General features: G+C 44.0%; 1 protein-coding gene across 5 annotated transcripts in view; it reads right to left on the bottom strand.

The window, feature by feature from the left end:
- LOC119051265 (phosphatase and actin regulator 1) overlaps nucleotides 1-22,799 on the bottom strand; it is a 293,468-nt gene that overhangs the window by 15,155 nt on the left and 255,514 nt on the right. For all 5 annotated transcript variants that reach the window (XM_053668235.1, XM_053668234.1, XM_037147945.2 and 2 more), the window contains one exon: nucleotides 209-264. In XM_053668235.1, coding sequence (XP_053524210.1) covers nucleotides 209-264 — 56 coding nt within the window. The remainder of the gene's footprint in view (nucleotides 1-208; nucleotides 265-22,799) is intronic.

The raw sequence follows: 22,799 nt of genomic DNA, 5'->3' as shown, positions 1-22,799 counted from the left end.
AGCTTTGAAAGCGCCGGGTGGATGAGAATGCGCCCGCTCTACGGGGAGCTGGTCTGGGAGGTTCTGACACACGGGGAAGAAGCCTCAGCCATCAGACATTCTCAGTCATTGCCACCCAGGCACAAGGCACAGACCTCGTGGCCCACATTAAATCATAACGAGTGCTACCACAAACACATCAGGAATTGCCATGGGCTTAGTCACTTACGTTTCAAAATGTTCCTCTGCTCCAATTCCTCTGCAGTCGGCCTCTGGCTCAGCCGCCTGCGGAAAAAATCCAGGAAAAGTTTCTGGACCATATCATATCCTCCTTGGGTCATTAATCCCTCTGGCTCGTGTAGATACAGGAGACGGAGCCAGTGGCTGGAGTTCTCGTTCCATCCTGGGCTCTGAAAGACTGACTTTGGCCACTGACGCCTCCTCAGTTCCTCAATTTCAAGCCCAGGAAAGGCAAGGCACCTCACGTCATGCCCCACAGAGCTGACCCTCCTCTTCCTCCCTGCAGGCCCCTCCCCAGCCCTCTCCTCCAGTGCCTCCAGGCAAGTGGACTTGTCTTCACAGAAGTCCCTTTCTTTCCTTGTGGCCTCCTCACTTGCAGACCTTGGCCTCTGCCTCTCTCTCCCAACCCTGAGGCTAGAGCTCACTTCCTGCCTTGTCTGTGCAGACCCAGTTAGAATAGAAGGAGGCTCGTGGCCCCAAGGAGGAGCAAGAAACTTGTCTGTCTGCAAAGAACAATAGCTGCTGTTCTTGTCCTCACCCATTGCCACCCGGCCTTATTAGACATGGAATGGCAAATGAACAGGAACAGAAGTGACACTTCTGTTGCCGGGCATGGCACATAATTTAGCTTTAACAAGTGAAACACAGCAAGGACATGAACTTGCTATGATGCAACAGCAGGGGGTTGGGGACAGACACTGGGCAGGCACCACATAGTGACACAAAAGTCACCAGTGAATGGCCAGGGCACCAAAGGGGAGAACTGTGTGCTTAGATGGCGGTGTGAGGTTCCGGGAACAGCCAACGCAAACCCAGCAGGCCCTGGCATTCACGGGGCATTCACAGTTTTGAAGCTCTTGGAAATCATTTAACAGCCCTGCAATTATTTGGCATTCTGCATCGCCCATTGGGACGAGGTGTGTCAGATCATTGTGGGAGGAGTTTGAAGCTTCTCGAAGTCTTCCAGCAGGACCTAGAAAGGAGCACTCTTCCCACAGTAGAGAGTCTGGTTTCTCCCCAAGTGTTGGCCACTAGTGTCTATAGTTGGCAAGATTTTTGCATCATGGAATCTGAAGAAAGACCCAGATGTACGTGTAAACATTTCAAATCCAATCTTGTTGCCACTTGCAGTTCTTTTTATTGCAGTGGGCCCGCAAACAATACTCTCCGTGATACCCCCATACCACTGCTGCATATGCTACAGGTGGCTAGGAATGGGTTTCAGGGCCAGAGAAAGAATTTTTGGTCTGCACCCTGGAAATCGCTAGAAAGTGTATTCCAAAGTATTTTCCATTTATAGCTACCCATTTGGAAATTTGCAATATTGGAGATTCTAAATTTGGACTCAGCAGTGTTGAAGTCCTTTCCAAACTAGCCTCCTCCTACTGCAGGAGGGAGCTGGAGATCACACAGCTGAGCAAACTGGCATCACAGGTCTGGAATGCAGCCACTGACTCCGCTTAGAATGAGCTTTGTAAGGGCTCTACCTCACCTTTCTGTGTATTTTCCCCAAGAATACTTGTTCCTTTTATAGGGATGTACAGCTACCTTGACGAGACCATTTCATAAAACCCAGGTGTTAAACGAAGCTAGGATTTGGGGGACAATATGTTTTAAACAAGTCCTCTGGCTGCAAGGTGGAGAGTGCATCTTGGAAGGTCAGCCAGTGTTTTGGAGTTTTATGCCCATAAATGTCTGTGGAATTTGCCCGCTGGCTTGTCCTGAACAGCCCACCGTTTCAGTATTTGATGCGTGTGCCTGGTTCTGCCTGCTTTGTGTTTTTCTTATGGGTTATGTTTGGAGGGGACAAAACAATGAGGGGCTCTATTGTAACCAGAGAAAGTTCTGTTATTAACTAGGCAGGCTTTTAGTCAAACATACATGGTTTCTAATGAGGCCCACCTTCAGTTATGTTTCATCTCTCTTGAAAGGGTCTGAGAACCTCAAGGCTAATCATAGCTGTGAAATGCAGCTAAGCCCACTGGAATGGCATGTGCTGTAATTAGTTGTTTTGACTTTGAAAATAAATTCGGTAGGAATATGGTTCTGTGGCATTGTAATGACAAAGCACTGAACAGCACAGGAGTTAGGGGGTCTGAGTTCTAGTTCTCGCTCTGCTCTGAGCCTGTGTTCCTAGGACAAAGTATTTGACCCTGCCTGGCCTATGTTCTTTTTTTCTGCAAATAATAAACAGTAATTTAATAAGCTAGTGCTTATTTAATGTCTAAAAGCACAGGCATGCTTCTAAGAACTGTATGTATGCTAATTCATTTCATCTTCATAGTATTCCTTTGAGGTAGTATGTACTATCATTTCCATCATACAAATGAGGAAACTGAGGCACAGAAAGTTGCATACCTTACCCCCGGTCACCCAGCAAGCACATGACAGAGCCAGGACTTAAATCCAGGTATTCTGTCTCTGTAGCCTGAATATTTTTAACCAGTGTATTAGCTTCCTGTTGCTGCTATAACAAGTGAGCACAAATCTAGTGGCTTACAATAACACAAATTTACTATTTTACAGTCCTAGTGGTCCGAAGTCCAATGTATTTCATTGGGTTGAAACCGCAAGTTAAGAGGAGTGTGTCTCTTTTGGAAGAGGGGAAGAATCTGTTCCCTTGCTTTTGTCAGCTCTGAGAGGCTTGCTGCGTTCCCTATGCCTTTTCCAAACCAGTTGTGCAGCACCTTCAACCTCTCTCTGACTTTGACCCTCCTGCCTACTCTTAGAAGTACCCTTTCAATTACATTGGGCTCACCTGGGTAATACAGAATAATCTCAGATCCTTAACTTAATCCAACTGAAAACTCACTTTTGCCATCAAAGGTTACATGTTCATCGGTTTGAGGATTACAACATGGTCATCTTTTAGGGGGCTGATATTCTAACTACCACAACCATCATACCTTACTAGTCAGAAGTAGCAAACTGATGTCTGCTGGGTTGGATTTGACTTCGAGTTCTCCTCGGCATACTCAGATGTTAGAGTACCCCCCACTCAATGCCTTTAGGTAGGGCGTGTGTGCTCTCAAGAGCCCAGTCCCCAGCACTCATGCAGATAATACGTGTGTTCGCAGTGACATCTGTCCCACTTTTCTTTTCCAATCATTCCTGGCCCCTGTGAGCTTTTGAGTTTGAGAGCCCTGGATGAGATCACCACGTTTTAAGGATCCTAAATTTTGTTTTCCTTCTCCTACCTACCAATCTACCCGGCATCTACTAAGAGCCCCATTGAGGACCAAGCACCAAGAGTTCTTAAGGAGCTCTCAGTTTAGAGGTGTACAACAGTGATTAAAATTTGCATGTAAAATTGGATCCATAATTTTCAGGAGCCGAACTATAATAAAATGTCCTCAAAATGGTAAGTCAGTTGGAGATGATTTAGACTTTCGTAGCAGTTCAGAAGGCACTACAGATTCTTACAGCATCTCAGCGTGGCCCTCTGGAGGGTGGACCAGATCAGCAGATATGCAGAAGTAGAGCCGAGTGCAGGGCAAAACTGTGAAGGAGATAATGTTGGAGTTCTGTCTCTACTCTGCCGTCTGGACCCTTCCCTCTCACGTCCCTGGAATTACATCATCAATCTTCCTCTCTCTCATTCCCACCCAGACCTGTTCTTAAAAACAAATGCTATGTACTCAGCTATATATTCAAATGTAAATTCATTCTTTCATTTCACAAATTATTTGAGTGCCAGCTCTGGGTTAGGTTCTGTGTTAGATGCTGGGGCACAGTGATGAGCAAAAACAGATCAAGGTCTTGTCCTTCTGGAACTCAGAGACACAAAGGGGCTGCTGGGGAGACAGTCAATAATCACATAGTCACAGAACTAACTATAAGATGTAACTATAGTAAGGGCTTCCATGGTGAGTCACCTGGGGCAGTGATACTGGTATCTGACCAAATTATAGGTCATCAGAAAAAGCTTCCCGGAGGAAATGACACTGTGCCCTGATTCCAAAGACAGAGGAGGCCAGGTTGCTGGAATGGAGAGAGTAAGGGGAAGAAGGATGGTGGGAAACAGGGCAGGGGCCAGGCCGTGAGGCCCATGTAGGCTGTGCTCAGGATTCTTCTTTTTAGTATATCTTATTATGCCATTACAGTTTCCCCCCATTTATTCTTCCTCTACCCTGCACCCCACAACCCTCCAGTATTCCCCTCCCCTTAGTGAATGTCCATGGGTTGTACATAAAGTTCTTTGAATTCTCTGTTTCCTATACCATTCTTAACCTCTCCCCATCTGTTTATGCCAACTGATTATGCTTCTTATTCCCTGTATCTTTCCCCTCCTTTCTTCCCTTCTTCTTCCCCACTCAGAACCCTCCATGTGATGTCAATTTCTCTGTTTTTGTTCCTGTTCTAGCTGTTTGCTTACTTTTTGTTTTCATTGTTTTTTTTTTTTAGGTTCAGTTGTTGATAGTTGTGAGTTTGTTCTCATTTTACTGTTCATGGTTTTTTTTATATTATTCAATTTCTTAGATAAGTCCCTTTAACATTTCATATAATAAAGGCTTGATAATGATGAACTCCTTTAACTTGACCTTATCTAGAAGCACTTTGTCTGCTCTTCCATTCTAAATGATAGCTTTGCTGCATAGGGTCATCTTGGATACAGGTCCTTGCCTTTCATGACTTTGAATACTTTCTTTCTAATCCTTTCTTCCCTGTAAGGTTTCTTTTGAGAAATCAGCTGATAGCCTTATGGGCACTCCTTTGTAGGTAACTGTCTCCTTTTCTCTTGCTGCTTTTAAGATTCTCTCCTTATCTTTAACCTTGGGCAACTTAATGATGGTGTGCCTTGGTGTATTTCTCTTTGAGTCCAATTTCTTTGAAACTCCCTGGGCTTCCTGGAAGTCTATTTCCTTTGCCAGATTGGGGGAGTTTTCCTTCATTATTTGTTCAAATGAGTTTTCAACTTCTTACTCCTGTTCTCCTTCTGGCACCCGCATGATTCAGATACTGGAACATTTAAAGTTGTTCCAGAGGTTCCTAAGCCTTTCCTCATTCTTTGAATTCTTGTTTCTTCATTTGGTTCCGGTTGGATGTTTATTTCTTCCTTTTGTTCCAAATCATTGATTTGAGTCCCAATTCCCTTCCCTTCACTGTTGGTTCCCTGAATATTTCGCTTTATTTCAAAAGGCTTTGGGTAGCCTTCATTTGTTGCTTTATTTTGCGCCTGGGCTCAATCAGTTCTGTGAGCATCCTGATTACCAGGGCTTTAAATTTTCCATCAGAGAGACTGGCTACCTCCTTATGGTTTAGTTCTCTTTCTGGAGTTTTGCTCATTTGGGCCATATGTTGCTCATTTGGCTGTTATGTTGTAAGGGGGAGGGGCCTTAGGTATTCGCCAGGGCGAGGCAACCCACTTGGCTGCATTGTGGTGCTGTTCGTGGGGGAGGGGTCAGAGAGGGAACAATGCAGCTCACTTGCTCAGCTCTAGCCCCACTTTCCAATGAACACTCTGGTGTGAGACTGGGAGTTTCCCAAGATTAAAATGAAGGAGAGAATCCTAGAAGCAGCAAGAGATAAGGGGATAGTCACCTACAAAGACGTTCCCATCAGACTGTCAGTTGATTTCTCAAAAGAGACCTTACAGGCAAGAAGGGGCTGGAAAGAGATATTCCAAGTCATGAAATGCAAGGACCTACGTCCAAGATTGCTCTATCCAGCAAAGCTTTCATTTAAAATGGAAGGGCAGATAAAGCACTTCTCAGATAAGGTCAAGTTCAAGGAGTTCATCATCACCAGGCCTTTATTATATGAAATGATAAAGGGACTTATCTAAAAAAAAAGATAAAAAATATGAACAGTGAAAGAACAGCAAACATACAGTTATTAACAACCACACCTAAAACAAAAGCAAACTAAGCAGACAGCTAAAACAGGAGTGGAGCCACAGAAATGGAGATCACATGGAAGGTTAACAACAGGGGAGTGGGGGGAAAAAGCACAGAGAATAAGTAGCATAGATGGTAGGTAGAAAATAGACAGGGGGAGGGCAAGAGGAGTGTGGGAAATATAGAAGCTAAAGAACTTATGATCCATGGACATGAACTAAAGGCAGGGAATGTGGGTGGGAGGGGGTGTGCAGGGTAGAGGGGAATGAAGGGGGGATTGGGACAACTGTAATGTCATAATCAATAAAATATATTATTTAAAAAAGATAAGTAATATGGGAATTAAGAAAATGCCCACTTTTCTACCAGTTTAAAGTAACCAAGGCAATTTGATCACTTTTAGCTTGATCTGCATTAGTCCATCCATCTATTCATCGGCCTGCACATACATCCATGCTTCCATCTGTCCATCTGTCTCTCTGTGCACGTATGCATGCATAATGTATCTATCCATGTATCTGTCAGTCCATCTATCTGTGATTCCATCCGTCATCCATCTATTTTATACTAGACATTGGTTTGGACCTTTCAGAGCTAAGTATGGGAACTAACAATATTAGCAAGAATGCATATGGATGATATAATAAATTTCTGTCATCAAATATATAGTGTTTTACCTCCTGCCATTAGCTTCTCCCCAAAACACAAAAACTAAAATTTTGCCTCTCATCTTTTCTTTTTTTTTAAAAAATAAATCTTCCAATAGATAGCTCTACTGAGTCTCTATTTTAAAAGTTAACATACTCCCTAGGAGCATGTTAAGATACTCTTCCTAAGTGTGGCAAGTATTTTTTAATAACCTTCCATTAGTTTTCAACAAGTTTAATACAATCTGGTAAGACGTCAAGGCAAAAGACAGACTGCAGCAGAACCAGTGCATTAGTACCGCTCTAACTACTACCACACTTCGTTAGTCTAGTGGGAACAAAAACCATTCTCCACTTGTAACTTCACATTATCCTTGGTCCTCCTCCTATAGCATTTTGTCTATTTTTCTGATCTCTGCCATGTTTGCGGTTTCTGAGTGCTTGATTTCGATCCTGTAGCACATTAGAATAGCCTGTGTTACCTTTAAAAATACCATTGGCTGGGCCACACTCTTGACCAATTAAATCAGACTACACTAGGTCAGAGCTCAGTCACAGATACATATTTTCTACAGCTTCCGAATCTGACCACGCATTCAGGATTGTGAAGTACTCCTTTAAATCCGTGCTTCCATGTGGTCCCTGGGCTAGTGGCATCGCATCATCTGGGACTCGCTAACCATGCAAATTCTTGGACTCCAGACCTACAGAGTCAGCAGCTTGGGAGTGGAGCAATCTGTGTTGTTTTAACACAGAAGATGATCACACAGGAGTTTCCAGGAGATCTGCATGCACAGGAAAGTGTGACGACAAGGGCATTACAGAAGGGCGGAGGAGGCTGTTTCCACTGCTGGGTGGGACCGTGGTAGAGGCAAGTAGGTGAGTTACTGAGCATATGAAGATTTGGAGATTATATATCCTTAAAGGGGTTCAGTCATTAGTAACCTTACTGAACTTAGGGAGATCACTGAGTACTTAAAAGGGAAGTGAAGTGGGCAAGATGTTGGCCTTCCACCCAAGGGGAAGGATTCTATCTTACAGAAATAAAAAGACTGGGAAGGAGTTAGGATACACCATTTAGACAAATAGGTATAACATTGATTTAGTATTTATTTCATTTCAATTCAATATGATTCAAGATATATCTGTTGAACATTTTCCAGATAAGGTGCCAGGTAGGTGGAAATTAAAAAGATGAATATGATATACGTAATATGACATTGTGGAGTTGAAGATGTGTTATCCTACTGGCCTTGGGGAGCTAAGAGTTAGGTCTTTCTTGGTTCACAACTTATCTCCTTTTCTAACCACTGCATCTGAGAAACTCCCACGTATCCTTAGCTTCTTCCTGTCAAAGGAGATAAGCAGTCTGTTGTTTTCTTGGTTCTAATGGAAGACACGACTAGTAGCAACCTTCATGACTCACATTGAAAAACAGGGATTCATATCATTTGTCAGCTCTGGTTGTGTGACAGAGGCTGTCCGAAGCTCTGTGTTGAGAAGGATTCTGAGCCTGCCCACAACTTTGTAATTAATCCTGTTGTAAATAAACTCTCCGCAAGTTACCATACTGGTGAACCCTCTGTTTCCTGTTGAAAGGCTCACGGATGGGAAGATCACAGTAGGGAAATTCTCCCTTTTTGATAAAGCCATTCAGATCTGAGACACTGAAGAAAACCGGAGGAGGAGACACTTGCTTAATAGTCACTTAAACATGTCAACTCTGGTAATCAACAGAATGACAGGTGACATTCTGATTAGATTATCTTTATACTTTTTCTCTTTAGAGGTCGAGGATCAAACTGGGTACAAGGTACCAACCAAAAAGAATAAGTCAAGGGAAACATTCAAATGACTTACAGCATTCCCTGTGTCACAAAAATATATACTCTCTAACCTTAGCAAATTATCCCAATTATTTCTGGGAGTCACCACTTAATTTTTAACATGTCACCAAAACAGCACCCACTGGGATCAGATGGCATTGGCCATTTTTTTCCTCAGATGGTTTATTCTTTTCAGTGAGGTCTCCTCCCTTCAACTGCTGGAAAAGCCACAGAACAACACCTGATCACCTTACTGCTAAAGGATGCCTGCCCAGCGTGAGTGTCCATGACAATGGAGCTGACCTCCCACAAGAAAACGGCCCTTTGATTGACCCAGGACATGTTTGGCAAACATGCCCGCAACTGTCTGAATCTCAGTGAAAGGCCTGATTTGAACTCACGCCAGAACTTCTGGTATACACAAGCATCCAGATACTCTTTCTTAACTGGAGCCTTACCTAGGTATCTCTGTCCTTACTGTCCTCACTTTTTAAGATTGCTTGTGATGAGCACAGATCTCTGGGGCAAGGACAAAGAGTGATTCAAAAAAGAGAGGAAGCTCTGGGGGTCACTGCTGAGTGGCGGCCAAGGATAGCATCATGGTTAGGTTGACGTGCACAGCTCAGGCAACACAAAACTGTATCAGAATGTATGTTTTATTCATTCACTCATTCATTCACACAATATGATGGTTCCAGATTTTGCCAATGCCTCTCCATGGTTGGGCCTTTGTAAACAACATCTACAGCCCTTGATTACTTTCCAAAGTGAAGCAAGGGATAAAAAGTAAGAAACGGGTCCCAGGACAGCTCTTCTCCTGCCCATTCTACTGTGACACACGCACTCCCCCAGGAGCAGCAGAGTATGTGCAGGTCATGGTTTTTCTACATTCACTCCCCGAGGGCCAGTCCTCACCCGGGCCATCAGCACTTCCCAGGGAGAGGTCAGAGGGAGGAGGCTGAGGCAGAGGCAGGGAGGCAGCTGGCAGGAGCCCTCGGCCTCCCTCCCTCCCCCTTCCAGTCAGTGGGGCTGCAGTGGTTTTCCCGCAGCTGCTTCCCAAGGCCTCTTCTGAGCTCCTGCCTCTGGAAAAGAACAACTCGTGTTCGAGCGAGATCCATGCTGTTTAGAAAAGTGAAAACAAAAATCCTAGAGTCTCAGATGCACGAATGAAGGGGTTTTGGTCAAATTCTTTTGTAAAGTTTTCTGTAGTTCTCCTTTATTAAAACTCTCATGTTCCTGACTGTCTCTGGATCTATCACTCTATAATTTAAAAAATATTTTTTATTTCTTTTCAAAGAGAGAGAGGGAGGGAGAGACACGTCCGTTGGTTGCCTCTCGCACACCTCCAACTGGGGACCTGGGCTGCAACCCAGGCATGTGCCCTGACTGGTAATTGAATGTGACCCTTCAGTTTGCTGGTTAGTGCTCAGTCCACTGAGTTATGCCAGTCACGGCCATCCCTCTATAGTTTAGTAAAGCTTCGTTTTTCAACCAATAGTCCTAAAGCCCGAAGGAGTGATATAGTTTATTCTCATTAAACTCAAAGTGCTTTCCCATGTCTGATAATCTTTTAGAAATACATTTTTCTATCCATGGGATATAACAAAACGAAGTGTCCCCTGACTCGTACGTACATTTCCCCCCCAGCAGCACGATGCATGTTAGGGATGTCTCACCAGTCTGGATTTGCATTTTTGCATTCCTTGAATATATCTTTGTTAGTTCTAAAAAGATTAGAAAACATGTAGTTCTCAAAATGGGATGGGTTTATTTGTCCAGGAAAGGATCCGTTTACATGGGAAAGAGGAACAAGAATGGAAATGGAGAGTGACATGGGAGCTTCAAATTGACTTCACGTTGATTCCATAGGAGACAGAGAATACATGACTTCTCCCTAACTTCCTGGCCTTACCCAGTGCATTGGGAGACCCCTTGTGAGAAGACGCTGTCTCCTCTCAAATATGTTCACCAAAAGGACTGTGAATTTATAGCACAAATCTACCTTAGGACTGTTAGCTCCCAGCCTGGTGAATATTAGTCCAGATTCTCTTCCCTTATAGTTTTTTTTTTAATTTCTATTTCCTCACATTCTGGTCACAAAAGGTACATGGCACACTCATACAACTCACACATGCCCTCACGGTCCTGCAAGGGCAATGTGACACGTGTGGCCAGAGGGAAATCAGAGACCACAGCCACGATGGCGAGTGCTGACACACCCCGCAGGAGGAACGCAGGGATGACTTGGGCAGAACCCATTAGCAGCCCCGGGCTGAGACTGTAAGGTCCCTCAGAGCAAAACCAACTCCTGGGCTGTGAATGCAACACCCGCCTCTGTCCTCAGGGAAATGGCTGAGTGCACAACTGTCCCCTCAGGATCAGGAGCCATCTCCTCCTTCCAGGAGCGCCTGCCAGTGGCCAGTATCTGACTGACACATCTTTCTCCAGGGGTCACTGTGTGGCTGAGTGTGTCAGAAAGCAGAATCCTGCACACAGCAGATGGGAACCTTTGGCCGCTGGGAGCCCTGCGAGGCGCCCTTCTCAGCCAGGCTGTACTCGCGGAGAAGTGGGAAAGGGCTGGAGGTGGTCCACCACAGCAGAGCGCAGAGCCACTGCTCAGTCTTCGCGCCTTTCAGAGGCAGACATTCCTGACACTGTGAGAGTGTGTATAAAATATATGCCTCTTCTTCACGCAGTAAGTGCTGTGTCAAGGTTTTTGTCAGCCTCTTATCACCATAGTTTTATACACATCTGTGGTTTGGAAACTTGCTATGACTGCCACTGTGGTGATGAGACCATTCCCGTTCACATCTGTGTGACCCTTGGTTTTGGTGTCACCTGTATCACCTGTCGTGAAGTTAGAGTTTTGAGGGTAAGCTTGTCTTGTGCTAACGGAGTCATGTGCCAGTATTTGACTCTCACGTGTTGCTGTCCCTCTCACTGGCCCATACCTTTTCCTTTAGCCTGGAATGTAGCTTCAGCAGCCAAAACAAGAAGACGTTCATCACTCCTCTTGACATTTATTGTCAAGCTAGGCCCACCCAACATGACGTGTGGCCTTCCTTTCTTGAGGAAAACACGCATCTTCAGCTAAAATGATCCCCCCGTGCCAATGGAGCCCATCCCTTCGCAGAGGCCACAGCTGAGCTGCGCTGCTCGCAATGCTGCTGCTTGTCCCTGAGACAGCTTTCTAACTCCTCAGGGGGTAAATCGAATTGAAAAGACTGGACTGCATCCCTAGTATAATTTGCAAAGCACTATGGTGCTTCCTATTTGGACCAATAAGTGCAAGTAAGTGAAATCATTGGATAATTAGAGAAATCAGCACAAAGAAAAACCCATTTATGTTAAGAAAAATTTAATTTATCCCTCTAATGCAGATATTTTAAGCTTATGCACTTGCTAAATGAATCCACTGTCAATACTGTGAGAGCAAGGCCACCTTCTCTAGATGTTCTCAGTCTAGACCCTTAACTATGTCATCTCTTTCTTCTCCAAAGGGTCACACTGTAAATACTTCAGGTCTCAGTCACAAGTACTCCACTCTGCCACTATTATGTGATAGTGGCCACAGACAACATGTAAGTGAATAAGTGTGTCATGTTCCAATAAAGCTTTATTTACAAAGATAGGCAGTGGGCCAGATTTGGCCCTCAGGCTACAGTTTTCTGGCTCATGAGCATCACCATAGAGTGTCACCAATGCCTGACAACTGTTTCTGAAGCATCAGCCACTAGGGTAGAGCCATGGGAACTGTCACAGCTGACTCACTGTGAATTATTTTGGTTCCTCAATGTGCAATAAAAAGGGTGATTCTTTAGTCATGTGCTGTGTAGTTCTTAACCCCATAAACAATATGTAATATGCAGGGTCCTACAACATATTAGATAAAAAATATGAGCACTGCCTAAAGGACACAAAGAACAATGCTGGCGACTGACAACACAAATGCAAATCTCTAATCATTGTACAGCCTGATGTACGGACTGTGGGTGGTTATAAGGGAAGGAAGGCCTAATATTCTCTGTCCTCTTCCTCATCATCTTGATGAATAAAACATCTGGAATATGTCATGTCTTTCATGCATAGCTTTTCTTAGTTGGCACACTATTTTGATAACTGCTGAGTTCCTTTCTTTCTTTTTATTTTTTAATATATCAACTCTCCCTATGCTGAGTTCTCACCCTTTACTCTGGCTTTGAACTGTCCGTTGCATGTGCTTTGGTCATAGGAGGAGTAGGTTTTGGTGGCTCCACAGTCAGATCAGAGCTGCAGGGTTTGGCTGCAGCTTTGAGTTCCTTCACTTATGGCAGCTAGAAGCATGCTTTTCTTAATTGGGTTTATTGCCTCATCTATTAATTGGCTGAACAATGATTTATGTCCTCTAATGGGGTCGATGGCCTTAAGGCTCTGTCATCAACTTGCTATAAGGAGGCCTGTCATGTACATGAAGGAAGTCAGAATTTCTCCCTTAAATCAATTTGGCTTGTTAAATAGGCAGTTTGAAAACTTTCATACGAATGTTTGATGCTTAAGAAAATGTTCCACATATTTTTTACATACCTCAGCAGTCTATTATTAGCAAACCAATATCATGTAATGCATGATATAAGTTTATGACAAATTTAAATTAATTTCTTAGGTAGTCAAAATCTGACATTATATATAGGCTCTTAAAAAAAAAACGTATTTTATTTTTGCCTGGACAAAGTTACGTGAATTTACAGTTCTTCACGGGAAACACCCAAGCATATCCTGGTTGCACTCTTTGTTGACCATGAGGTGAGAAGTCAGATCTCACAGACTACGGCCCCAAGTGGCTGGCTGGTTAAGGACTATGAAGAGAGAGGGCAATTGGACAGGTGCTCTGAGTGTGTGCCCCCCATTCAACTTCCATGAGTAAGTAGAGCCGAGTCACTGAGCAAGGGTATGCGCAGGGCTTTCCTTGTATGGGACGGGCACCAGGCTTCTTGAGGTGGAATGTGCAGGTGGCAGGTCCATTGGTTCAATCAAATTGGGGGAGGGCAGCTCCTGCAGAGCATCATTCTAATATGCAGGAAGTTATAATTACCTGCCTCAGCATCTTTTAAGGGAGAACTTGTTAAGTTACAATATGAAGATAAGCAAAACAAGAAAAATCATAAACGTCAAAAGGAGAGTTCGATTTATTCTAGGTAAGACTGTTCAACACACTGAGTACCTGTCAGCACCCACTATTTATCTGTCTGCCTACTTTTCTTTCCAAAGGAACTAACAAGGCTGCCCACTTTGAAGAACTATTGTTTTAATGATTCAATGGGCACAGAACATAAAATTTTCATAATCACACTTCCTAAAATAGAAGCATATTCACTTATATTTCAAAGGAATTGCTTTGAGAATCAGGGAAAAGCAATTTTCCAAGGTTTGTATCTTTGGATGATTTTTCCTGTTTATATCCTGTCTAAAAATGATTACTTAGTTAGCATATATGCAATTTTTGTGGGCTTTATAAAGATCTTTGCATTCTAACCAAGAATAGCGAAAAGAACATAATGGAGATAAATAAAATGAATTACTCTTATTAGCATTTTGCATGAGATCTGAGGTAGTTTGGCAGCAAACAAAGATGGAAACAACTGCACTGAAAATCTCTCAGCTGTGCTATTTAAATACTCGGGACAGTGTGCAAGCGCTGTGCAGGAGCTGCCCAGAGATCGCAGTCAACCGAACGCCAGCTCTGGTGGGTGCGGGAGAAAGAGCGCTGCACACCACGGAAATTACCACTGAAAGGTGAACAAAGAAGTCTTCTTAATGATAAATAGAACACATGTCATGGCATAATCAATACAAAATTTAAAAAATTATCAATCATTAGAGCTTAATTTATCTAAATCTGAATAACAGAATCACTAGAATAGGGCAACTTCAAATGAAGGCTTCATCTAAAGAATCTTCCACAGTGTCTGTCCAGTTTTAAAATTATTAATGAAACTTCCTCAGTTGTGGCGAACTATTACCTGTTAAGATGGGAACCATCTCTTGCTTGGGCATTTCACTGAAATGTTCTCTTCGCTAGGTGGGCTGGAGTGGGAACCGCTGCCCTTGAAAGGTCCCACTGATGGGAGAATCCAAGGCTCCCCTTTTCAGGAGCCTTTGGGTGACTAAGAAGGTTTCCTAAAGATTTAATTCAAAAAGTCTGCTCTAAGTCATTTCCTTTCAGACATGAATTGAGAAGAGAAACTAAGATATATGACTTGTTGTGCTTCCCAACTAATAACTGGCCTGTTCCACCAGGAGGAGTGAGTGCATTTCTCGCTCCCTTGAGGAATACCGATTTCTAGCACTGGCATGGTGAACGGGACCCGTTTTCAAATCCTAGTGTAGCCTTGTGACCTTAGCTAGCAGCTTAACCCCTTTTGGCCTCAGTGTCCTTATCGATTAAATGTGTTAGAAGCAATGATGGTGAGGGCCATTGACTCTGAAGCGCTTTAATGAAATGACCTGAGAGTTCCAGGAGATGCATTTATGAAGTGGGTGAAGAGACTCACAAACAGCCTCCTTGAGATGTAGGCTCAAAGCCCACAGAGGGGGAGAAAAATCTCTGCATCAACCAGTTTAAAAGCATTAGACCAGAGTCTGAAGTAGTATTCTCTGCAACAAAATTACCTTTCAACCAAAACTGGAAATATACTCGGATCTTTCATAGGATGGCTTAACTCATAGTTTATTCATTGCTTCCTGGTAAGTTCACAAATGGCTTTGAGAAATTCTTTCATGGATAAAAGCATGATAGAAATGATATATTCTTATGACTGTATGACTTTTTGAGAGAATCAAGATTGTAGGGAAAGAAAAGAATATATGGCAAGAAAAGTGGTCTGACAAGTGCTCAGGCTGCACTGGTTTGTGTTAATGTGTAGTCTTAAGAGAAAATAAACTCTGAATCAAATGTTGAGAATATTCAGTTCAAATTATCCATGTATTTGCAAATATTTTAAGGGAAAAAGTAGAAATAGTGTAAAATAAGTTCAAACCAGTCAAAGACTGTGCTCTAAAAGGACCTACACTTTCCCCAGAGAACTCACCATCAGCACCCCAGACCCAACAGAGGAATGACCGTCTGGCCAGCTACCTCTAGAGCAGGGGTGTCAAACTCATTTTCGCCAGGGGCCACATCACCCTTGTGGTTGCCTTCAGAGGACTGAATGTAATGTTAGGACTGTGTAAATGTAACTACTCCTTAACTAGGGGCAAGGAGCTTGGCACTGCCACCAGGTAGAAACAAGGTGCCAGGTGGATTAAAACAAGGTGAAGGGTGGGATCCATTGCGGGCCTTGTGTTTACCGCCTCTGTTCTAGAGGAAACCCAGGGCAGGGTTGGGCACACAGCATATTATTAATCTGTACACTCCAGTAGAATCAATTTGTAGAAGCTGGAGTTCCATGATCTTCCTTAGTAACTGTTCCCCTGGCAAGTTAACCTTAAACTCATGGAAAACAAACTCATTCAGCTCAAGGCCCACCATTCCTTCTGGGATCTCCCAGTCACATGTCAGCTAAATTTTTCTTTAAAGAGAAGCAATGTTTATTTTAGGTCTCATTTTTCTCTAATTGGGATTAATTTCCATGAGTTGTTTTTGCTAAACTGGACCCCAAGAGCACTTCATTCACTGATGCAGGTCACGGCATGTAGTGTGGCGGCCCCAGCACAGGCCCCTGGTGGTCCGGTGCCGCCCCCAGACTAACCGCGGGTGCCCGTATCCCAATTGTGTGTGTGTGTGTGGTGAGAACACCTGAGATCTACTCTCGGCAAATTGGGAGTATATGATACATCACGGACCACGGCTGCCAGGCTGTCCGTGAGGTCTCTAGCACTCACTCATCTTAACTGTAAGTTTGGTCAATATCTCATCTTGCTCTTTACTTCTCTCTGGTAATCACCATTCTATTTTGTTACTATGAGTTTGACTTTTCTTTAAAGGTTCTACATGTGAGATCCTGTGATGTCTGTCTTTCTGTGTCTGGCTTATCTCGCTCAGCATACTGTCCTCCAGGTTCATATGCGTTGTTGAAAATGGCCAGATTTCCTTCTGTTTTAATGCTGAATAACATTCCATTGTCTGTATATGCCACAATTTCTGCAAAGTCTTCTAATCGAGACTTTTTTAGGTGCGCTGGTCCCTTTTATTTGAAGCCGTGACTGGAACAACCACCCGATGAAGAAGGCCCACAGCAAACGTGGGCTGCGTGGAGCCGTGGCTGAGACACACCGTGCTCATCAAATATCCCAGGGGCTCTCCTGCCTTGTCCAGCCTCACCTGCCGTCAGGTCACGAGCCTGGTTGTGGTTCATGGATTGTGAGCAGGAGTGATGTGTGCACCTCCTCCACTACCCCTTCCCTTGCTATGGAGATGTTGGAGCCATGTGTTCTAGAAGTTTCTGATGGCTACATGCAGGATCAAGACCATCAGACCCACATTAGGCGTCACTCCAGTGAAGAATAAACCTTGACTGCCTTAAGCCATGGGAATTTGGGATTTTCCTATCAGGGCAGCTAACATTATGTATTCTGGCTAATCAGAGCCTAGCATAATATAGCATCCAAATTCACAATGAGAAGGAACTAGTGTTATCTATCACAATTGGGAATTATTTGTGCTCTTGATGACCTTGGGCGGGAGGTCCATCTTACAGATGTGGAAACTAAGTCTTGACAGGAAGAAACCTAGCTAGTAAGTGGCAGGTGGAACTTCCAATCTGATGTCCAGCTTCACAGTCTTCAAGTGATTTTTTTTAACTAGATTTCTGCTCTCTCAAACTTTAGTGTGCAGCAGAATCACACTTATTAAAAATACAGATGTCTGCTTTCCACCCTCGGAAGTTCTGATTCAAAGACTATGTGGGTATGAAAAGTGCATTTTTAATAAATTCCCAGGTGATCCTGATGTCACTGTCCCAGCAACCACATCGTGGGGGCCCCTGCACCACACCACCTTGCTTCTCACATTGCATCAGGCGCAAGTACCTTGAGACCCAACCTCAATGTCAAGTGCTACAGATCTTCCTACTTACTGTGAACAGTGTTACTGAGATGTAATAAAAAGCCCACTTAAGTTCAAGATGGAAGAAAATTTCCTATTCCTTCCATGGCTTATCTGTCCCCTGAGCACATTTGCCCACACAAGCCTGAGCCACTGATCTAGAACTTGCCATCCCACATGGTCCCTGTCCAACTGTAGGCACCTGGGAGAGAAATTCTGTTCAACGGAACAGCTAAACAGACACAATTTTATCAGCATGTTTGCCTGCAATAGGGAAGTCTTAGATTTTGAAGACGTGTTTCTCTTTGCCACTTTGCTCTAGGATCATTAGCTTAGTTTCCTCACCTGCGGAATGGGATTCCCAATAGCAGCCACCTTGCAGGGCTACAGTGAAGATGACCAGGTGAGGTGCTGACTAGGAGGGCACTTCTGCCAACAGCAAAGGGCCCTAAAGCCTAGATAATGTTATGTCAGAGACTGTGACATTATCTAAGTGCTCGTCTCTAAACATAGGGTGCTTTTTCCTTTACTTAGCCAAATATTCTAAGAGATAGGGCCTTTCTTTCTGCAATATGCTAAGACTAACAACAAACAAGAATAATCATTGCAGATTACTTGGATAATGAATAGGGGAGAAATCATAGGAAAACTGGTGTTCCCTTTGTCTAACTATTTCAAGTCAAGAGGAACCTGTTAAAATGTGGCCAGAGAGAAGCGTGGAGGAAATGCCCATTCACTTAGTCTGTGAATGCACCCCCTGCACCACAATTTGGAAAAGCTGCTGGAATAATCAACCATTTACAAAAACTATGAAAGAGGAAACAAAATAAGACTCCCTATCTCCCCATGATGGCACTTTTTAAAAAACCTTTGCAAGTTTGAAACACTGAGATTGATTCTGTTCCTGCTGAGCGAAAACTGACTCCTTTGTCCTCCACACTTACTATATCACTGAAAAATGCACAGGCGAGCAGGCCAGCTGCGAGGCACAGACTCAGAGCTTGGGAAGTGCCGGACAAGATGTGGCTTTGTTCCTTGACACCCAGTGTTGGGCTTGCGAACTCTGACTCCTGCGTGTCAGGGCTCAGAAACGTGTCTTAGTGACAGCGTGTCAAGAGCTCAGTCTTTACTGCATTTCGTAACAGCTGGAGGCTGGGGCGAGAGGGCACAAGGCTGCAAATGCCCCCTAAAGCTCTGAGACATGTCCCATGGCTGAGGGTCCCCATGACGGGCATGACTGGTACCTCAATGCCCCCTTGTCATGTGGGTTTAAAATTTTATTCCACCTTCTCTGAATAGCCTCACTCAAACCTTTGGGGACAACTTTCTCATCTTTCACTTAAAAAACAATAAATGTGTGACTGTTCTGCACTTTCTATCAGACAGGGAGTGTTGTGGTCTTGACTCAGCTCAGCACCTTTTGGAAGATGTCAGCATTTCTAAGGGGCTTTTAAAAGGAGTTTTCTATATTGTGCAGTGAGGTCATGGGAGATGTCAAATGATCTGAAAGTGGCTTGGCTACCTCAAGAGCTGACACGTGTGTTAGGTGGACGCTGCCCGACTCAGTAACTACATTCAAGTCATATTTTGTTTGTTCCATCCCTCCGTCTCAGCTTGGACACTAGTATCTAATTCCCGTTTTGTTAACGGGAGGTCTCAGAATCCATAGAAAACACCACCGATCCTTGCCATTATCATCCAGGCTTTGTGGACGGAGGATGAGTGGATCCAGGTGCCCTGTAAGCTGTGAGCCACTCTGTGACGGTGATGAGGGTGATGAGGGTGATGAGGGTGATGAGGGTGATGAGGGTGATGAGGGTGTAAGGGCCTGGTCTACTGAAAAGCTTCACTCAGGTCTATTTTCTTCCCTTCTTTCTTTCAAGTGATTCATAGTGACGCATCCCCAAGTCAGTCAAAGTTGAATTGAATTCCTAAAGCCCTTGATCATTATTCCTATTTTTAGAAAGTGCTTTTGTAGCAGAAGAAATTACCTAGCCTGGGGAGATGCTAGCTCTCACCTAGCATTACTCCTTAGATTTTCGGAGGAGACACCATTTGCCATCTTGGAGCGAGACTCTGGTGTGCCCAGAGTCTCAGCACCAATTTTCCCAAACTGTACACAGTACTCCATCTACAGTTAGAAGTCAGGATTACCGTATATTATGGCCTGTGCTATGGGCATAAAACTGGATTTCAGTTTTCTCCCTTGAATACTGTATTATGATTTAAAGCACAAAGTCCTCTGTCCATGTTACTTTATACTCTGCCTTTAGTGACTGTAGTGTGAACTCATTAGGAACATAAAATACAAATTTAGAATACCCTTTCTTTCTAGTATATCATTAATTTCTAAGTAAGAAAGAATACCGGATGAGGTTTCATGGAACGATCCAGCTATTGTTCATCCGCCTTCCCTCTCATTCCCCAGCTTCCTGCCACCAGGAAGACCGGCTTTTCCAGGGACGGCAGCAATGGCAGCAATGGCAGCAATGGCAGCGATGGCAGCGAGGAGGGGGAAGAGGAAAATCTGGTGCCTCCCAAAGGGGACCCTACATCTGGCTTGTCATATGGTGTTTAATGCTGGCTTTCATGCCTTAAGTATTGATTCAAACTATCAACAATTACAAGTGCTTTAATCCTGAGTCCCTCTGATTCCCGGACTTGTGGGTGGTAAGGAAAAGAAAGCAGTTACATCTGTTTCAACCAACTTCATGCAACCTAATGTATTCTTCAGTAGAGTCATTCGAAAACATTCTGAAAACCATCTGACTGAATTCCTGAAACAGAGCGAGTTGGGTCTCAAATTCTTTGTAGGAAGATGGTATGTTGCTTTAATGATTGATCCATGCAGATACATTCAAATTAATTTAGATCCCATGAGGTGCTAATTCCAAGTTGCTACAGATGCACACCTGTACATCCTCACGTTTACATTTACTACACACTCATGAGTTCTGTCTCATCATGACATCAAAATGTGTAGCACACTCACACAGAACTTATATTACATTTAGGAAACACGAGAGCTTCAAGACCAGAGGTTAGAACAAGGGGCCCAGGCTCAGACGTGGTCCCTGGGTTAAATGGAGTCCAGAAACACATGCTGCCTGTTCTGTGCAATGTTCGCAATTTTTGGAATTCTCATGAAAAAATCCAGATTTTTCTTCAGAAAATCTGACAAACTGGTCATCCATTTCTACAAAACAACAGGGTGCTGAAGCTGAATAGTGGCAGTCCCTACAGAAAGGGGTGGACTTTCCCTCTCACCCAGCTCTTAACACTCCCTGTTAACGCTGTGCCTGCTTCACTTATGTTCAGCACCTATTTGAGAATCCATTTTAGGTTGTAGCCCCCTTTCTAGGTAGACCGACTCTATGCTTCCCCAAACGTTATGAATTGAATTGTGTCTCCTCAAATTTATATGCTAAAGTCTTGATCCCCAGTCTCAGAATGTGACCTTATTTGGAGCCAGGATCTTTAGAGAAGTAATCAAGTTAAATTAGCAAGGTCATTAGGATGGACCCTAGTCCAACATGACTGGTGTCCCTATAAAAGGGGAACACTGGATACAGAGATACACGTGCAGGCAGAAGTGAAGAGGAGTGAAGATCAGGGTGACGTGTCTACAAGCCAAGGAACACCTAAGATTGCCTGCAAACCACCAGAAGCAGTCCAGAAGTCGGGGACAGATTCTCCTTCAAAGCCTCAGAAGGAACAAACCCTGCCAACAGCCTGATCTCAGACTTCCAGCCTCTGGAACTGAGAGAGTAATTTTTTTTATCATAAGCCACTCAGTCTGTGGTACTTTATTATGGCTGCTCTAGAAACTTACACTTCAAGTAGCTCATATTAAGTATCTTCCTTTGATCATTGAGAAGAATCCTGAGTGAGTGGCTTTAATCACTGGCTACGTGTCATCTACAAAAAGGACAAGGAGAAACATTCTTTCCAAAACCAAGCAGCCACGCTTCCAAGATCTTCCTCACAGAGATGTTTCTAATGATAAGTGGGGACTTGCACCTTCTCCAGCTCAGGTAGGTGCTGAAAAACTTCTGATCAATCATGACTGCAAAAAGATGGTAACAGTTCACCCCTGAGTGGGTGGGTGATATTTTAGCAGTGAAGAAATATTTTAGGGGAACAAGTGTGTTGGGGGTGCAGAAAATGCCTGAATCCTCATTTACTCCTGAGCTTAATCTAGATTACACACTCCTACATATACACTTCAAGACACCTTCTGTTTTATTTTCCTTCTCAGGCCTTTTCTGCCTCTGTCTGATCCAAACATTACAGAGGGCGCTGGAGGGGACTGAGGGAGAAGGCTGGGCCCCAAGAGGAGGCCTGAGTGCACTGGCTGTTGAGTAAAGGTCATGTTTCAGGTCATGGTTCAGAGTCTTAGTTCCTTTCTTTCAACAAAAGTAGTCCTTGTGACTTACAAAATGATTCACTTTCCGAGATGTTCCAGAAATGAAAGCATTATTTTTTCTCTTGCTTTTTATTGTTGACATCATGATGGGTGTCCCCATTTCCGACCCCCACTTTGCCCACCTCCACCCAGCCACTAGTCCCCTTCCCTCTGGCCATCACCACACTGGTTGTGCCCATGAGTTATGCACACACGTTCTTGGCTAATCCCTCACCTTCCTTTATCCAGGAGCCTCCTCCTCCCCTCTGCAGCTGTCAGTTATGCACCACACTTTCCTTTAGTATCTGAAAACCCCACTTGCAGTGGTTCTGAGCTCCATCCTCTCGGGGATTTCACTTCTAAAACCAACTGATGTCCCGAGCTGCAAAATGGAGAAGGGCCAGAAGGGACTGCCCTGACTGACCACGACAGGTCACCCTAGCTACGCACATTGAGAAGCATGGCTCCGTGTCTACTTTTTTTTTTTACATAATTAAAAAAAAAGATTTTATTTATTCATTTTGAGAGAGAGGGGAAGGGAGGAAGTGAAGGAGAGAAACATCGATGTGTGGTTGCCTCTCCCATGCCCCCTACTGGGGACCCAGGCACGTGCCCTGATTGGGAATCAAACCAGCAACCCCTTGGTTTGCAGGCTGGCACTCAATCCACTGAGCCGCACCGGCCAGGGCTAATTTTTTAAATGATAATTTTTAAGGGGATGGATGGTAAATTGGATTTCAAATAAATAAAATGGAGTCATGTGGATTAACTAGGACTCTGGGGGAATAAAAGTTTTGGTAAATGAAGGGAAGCGGAAGGGGATTTGATGGTTCAGATGACAGG

The sequence above is a fragment of the Artibeus jamaicensis genome, unplaced genomic scaffold (assembly GCF_021234435.1).
Source record: "Artibeus jamaicensis isolate MK-2021 breed Jamaican fruit bat unplaced genomic scaffold, CSHL_Jam_final contig_482, whole genome shotgun sequence".
NCBI classification, from domain to species: domain Eukaryota; kingdom Metazoa; phylum Chordata; class Mammalia; order Chiroptera; family Phyllostomidae; genus Artibeus; species Artibeus jamaicensis.
The sequence above is the reverse complement of the archived record's forward strand: the minus strand, read 5'-3'. Positions and strand labels throughout refer to the sequence as shown.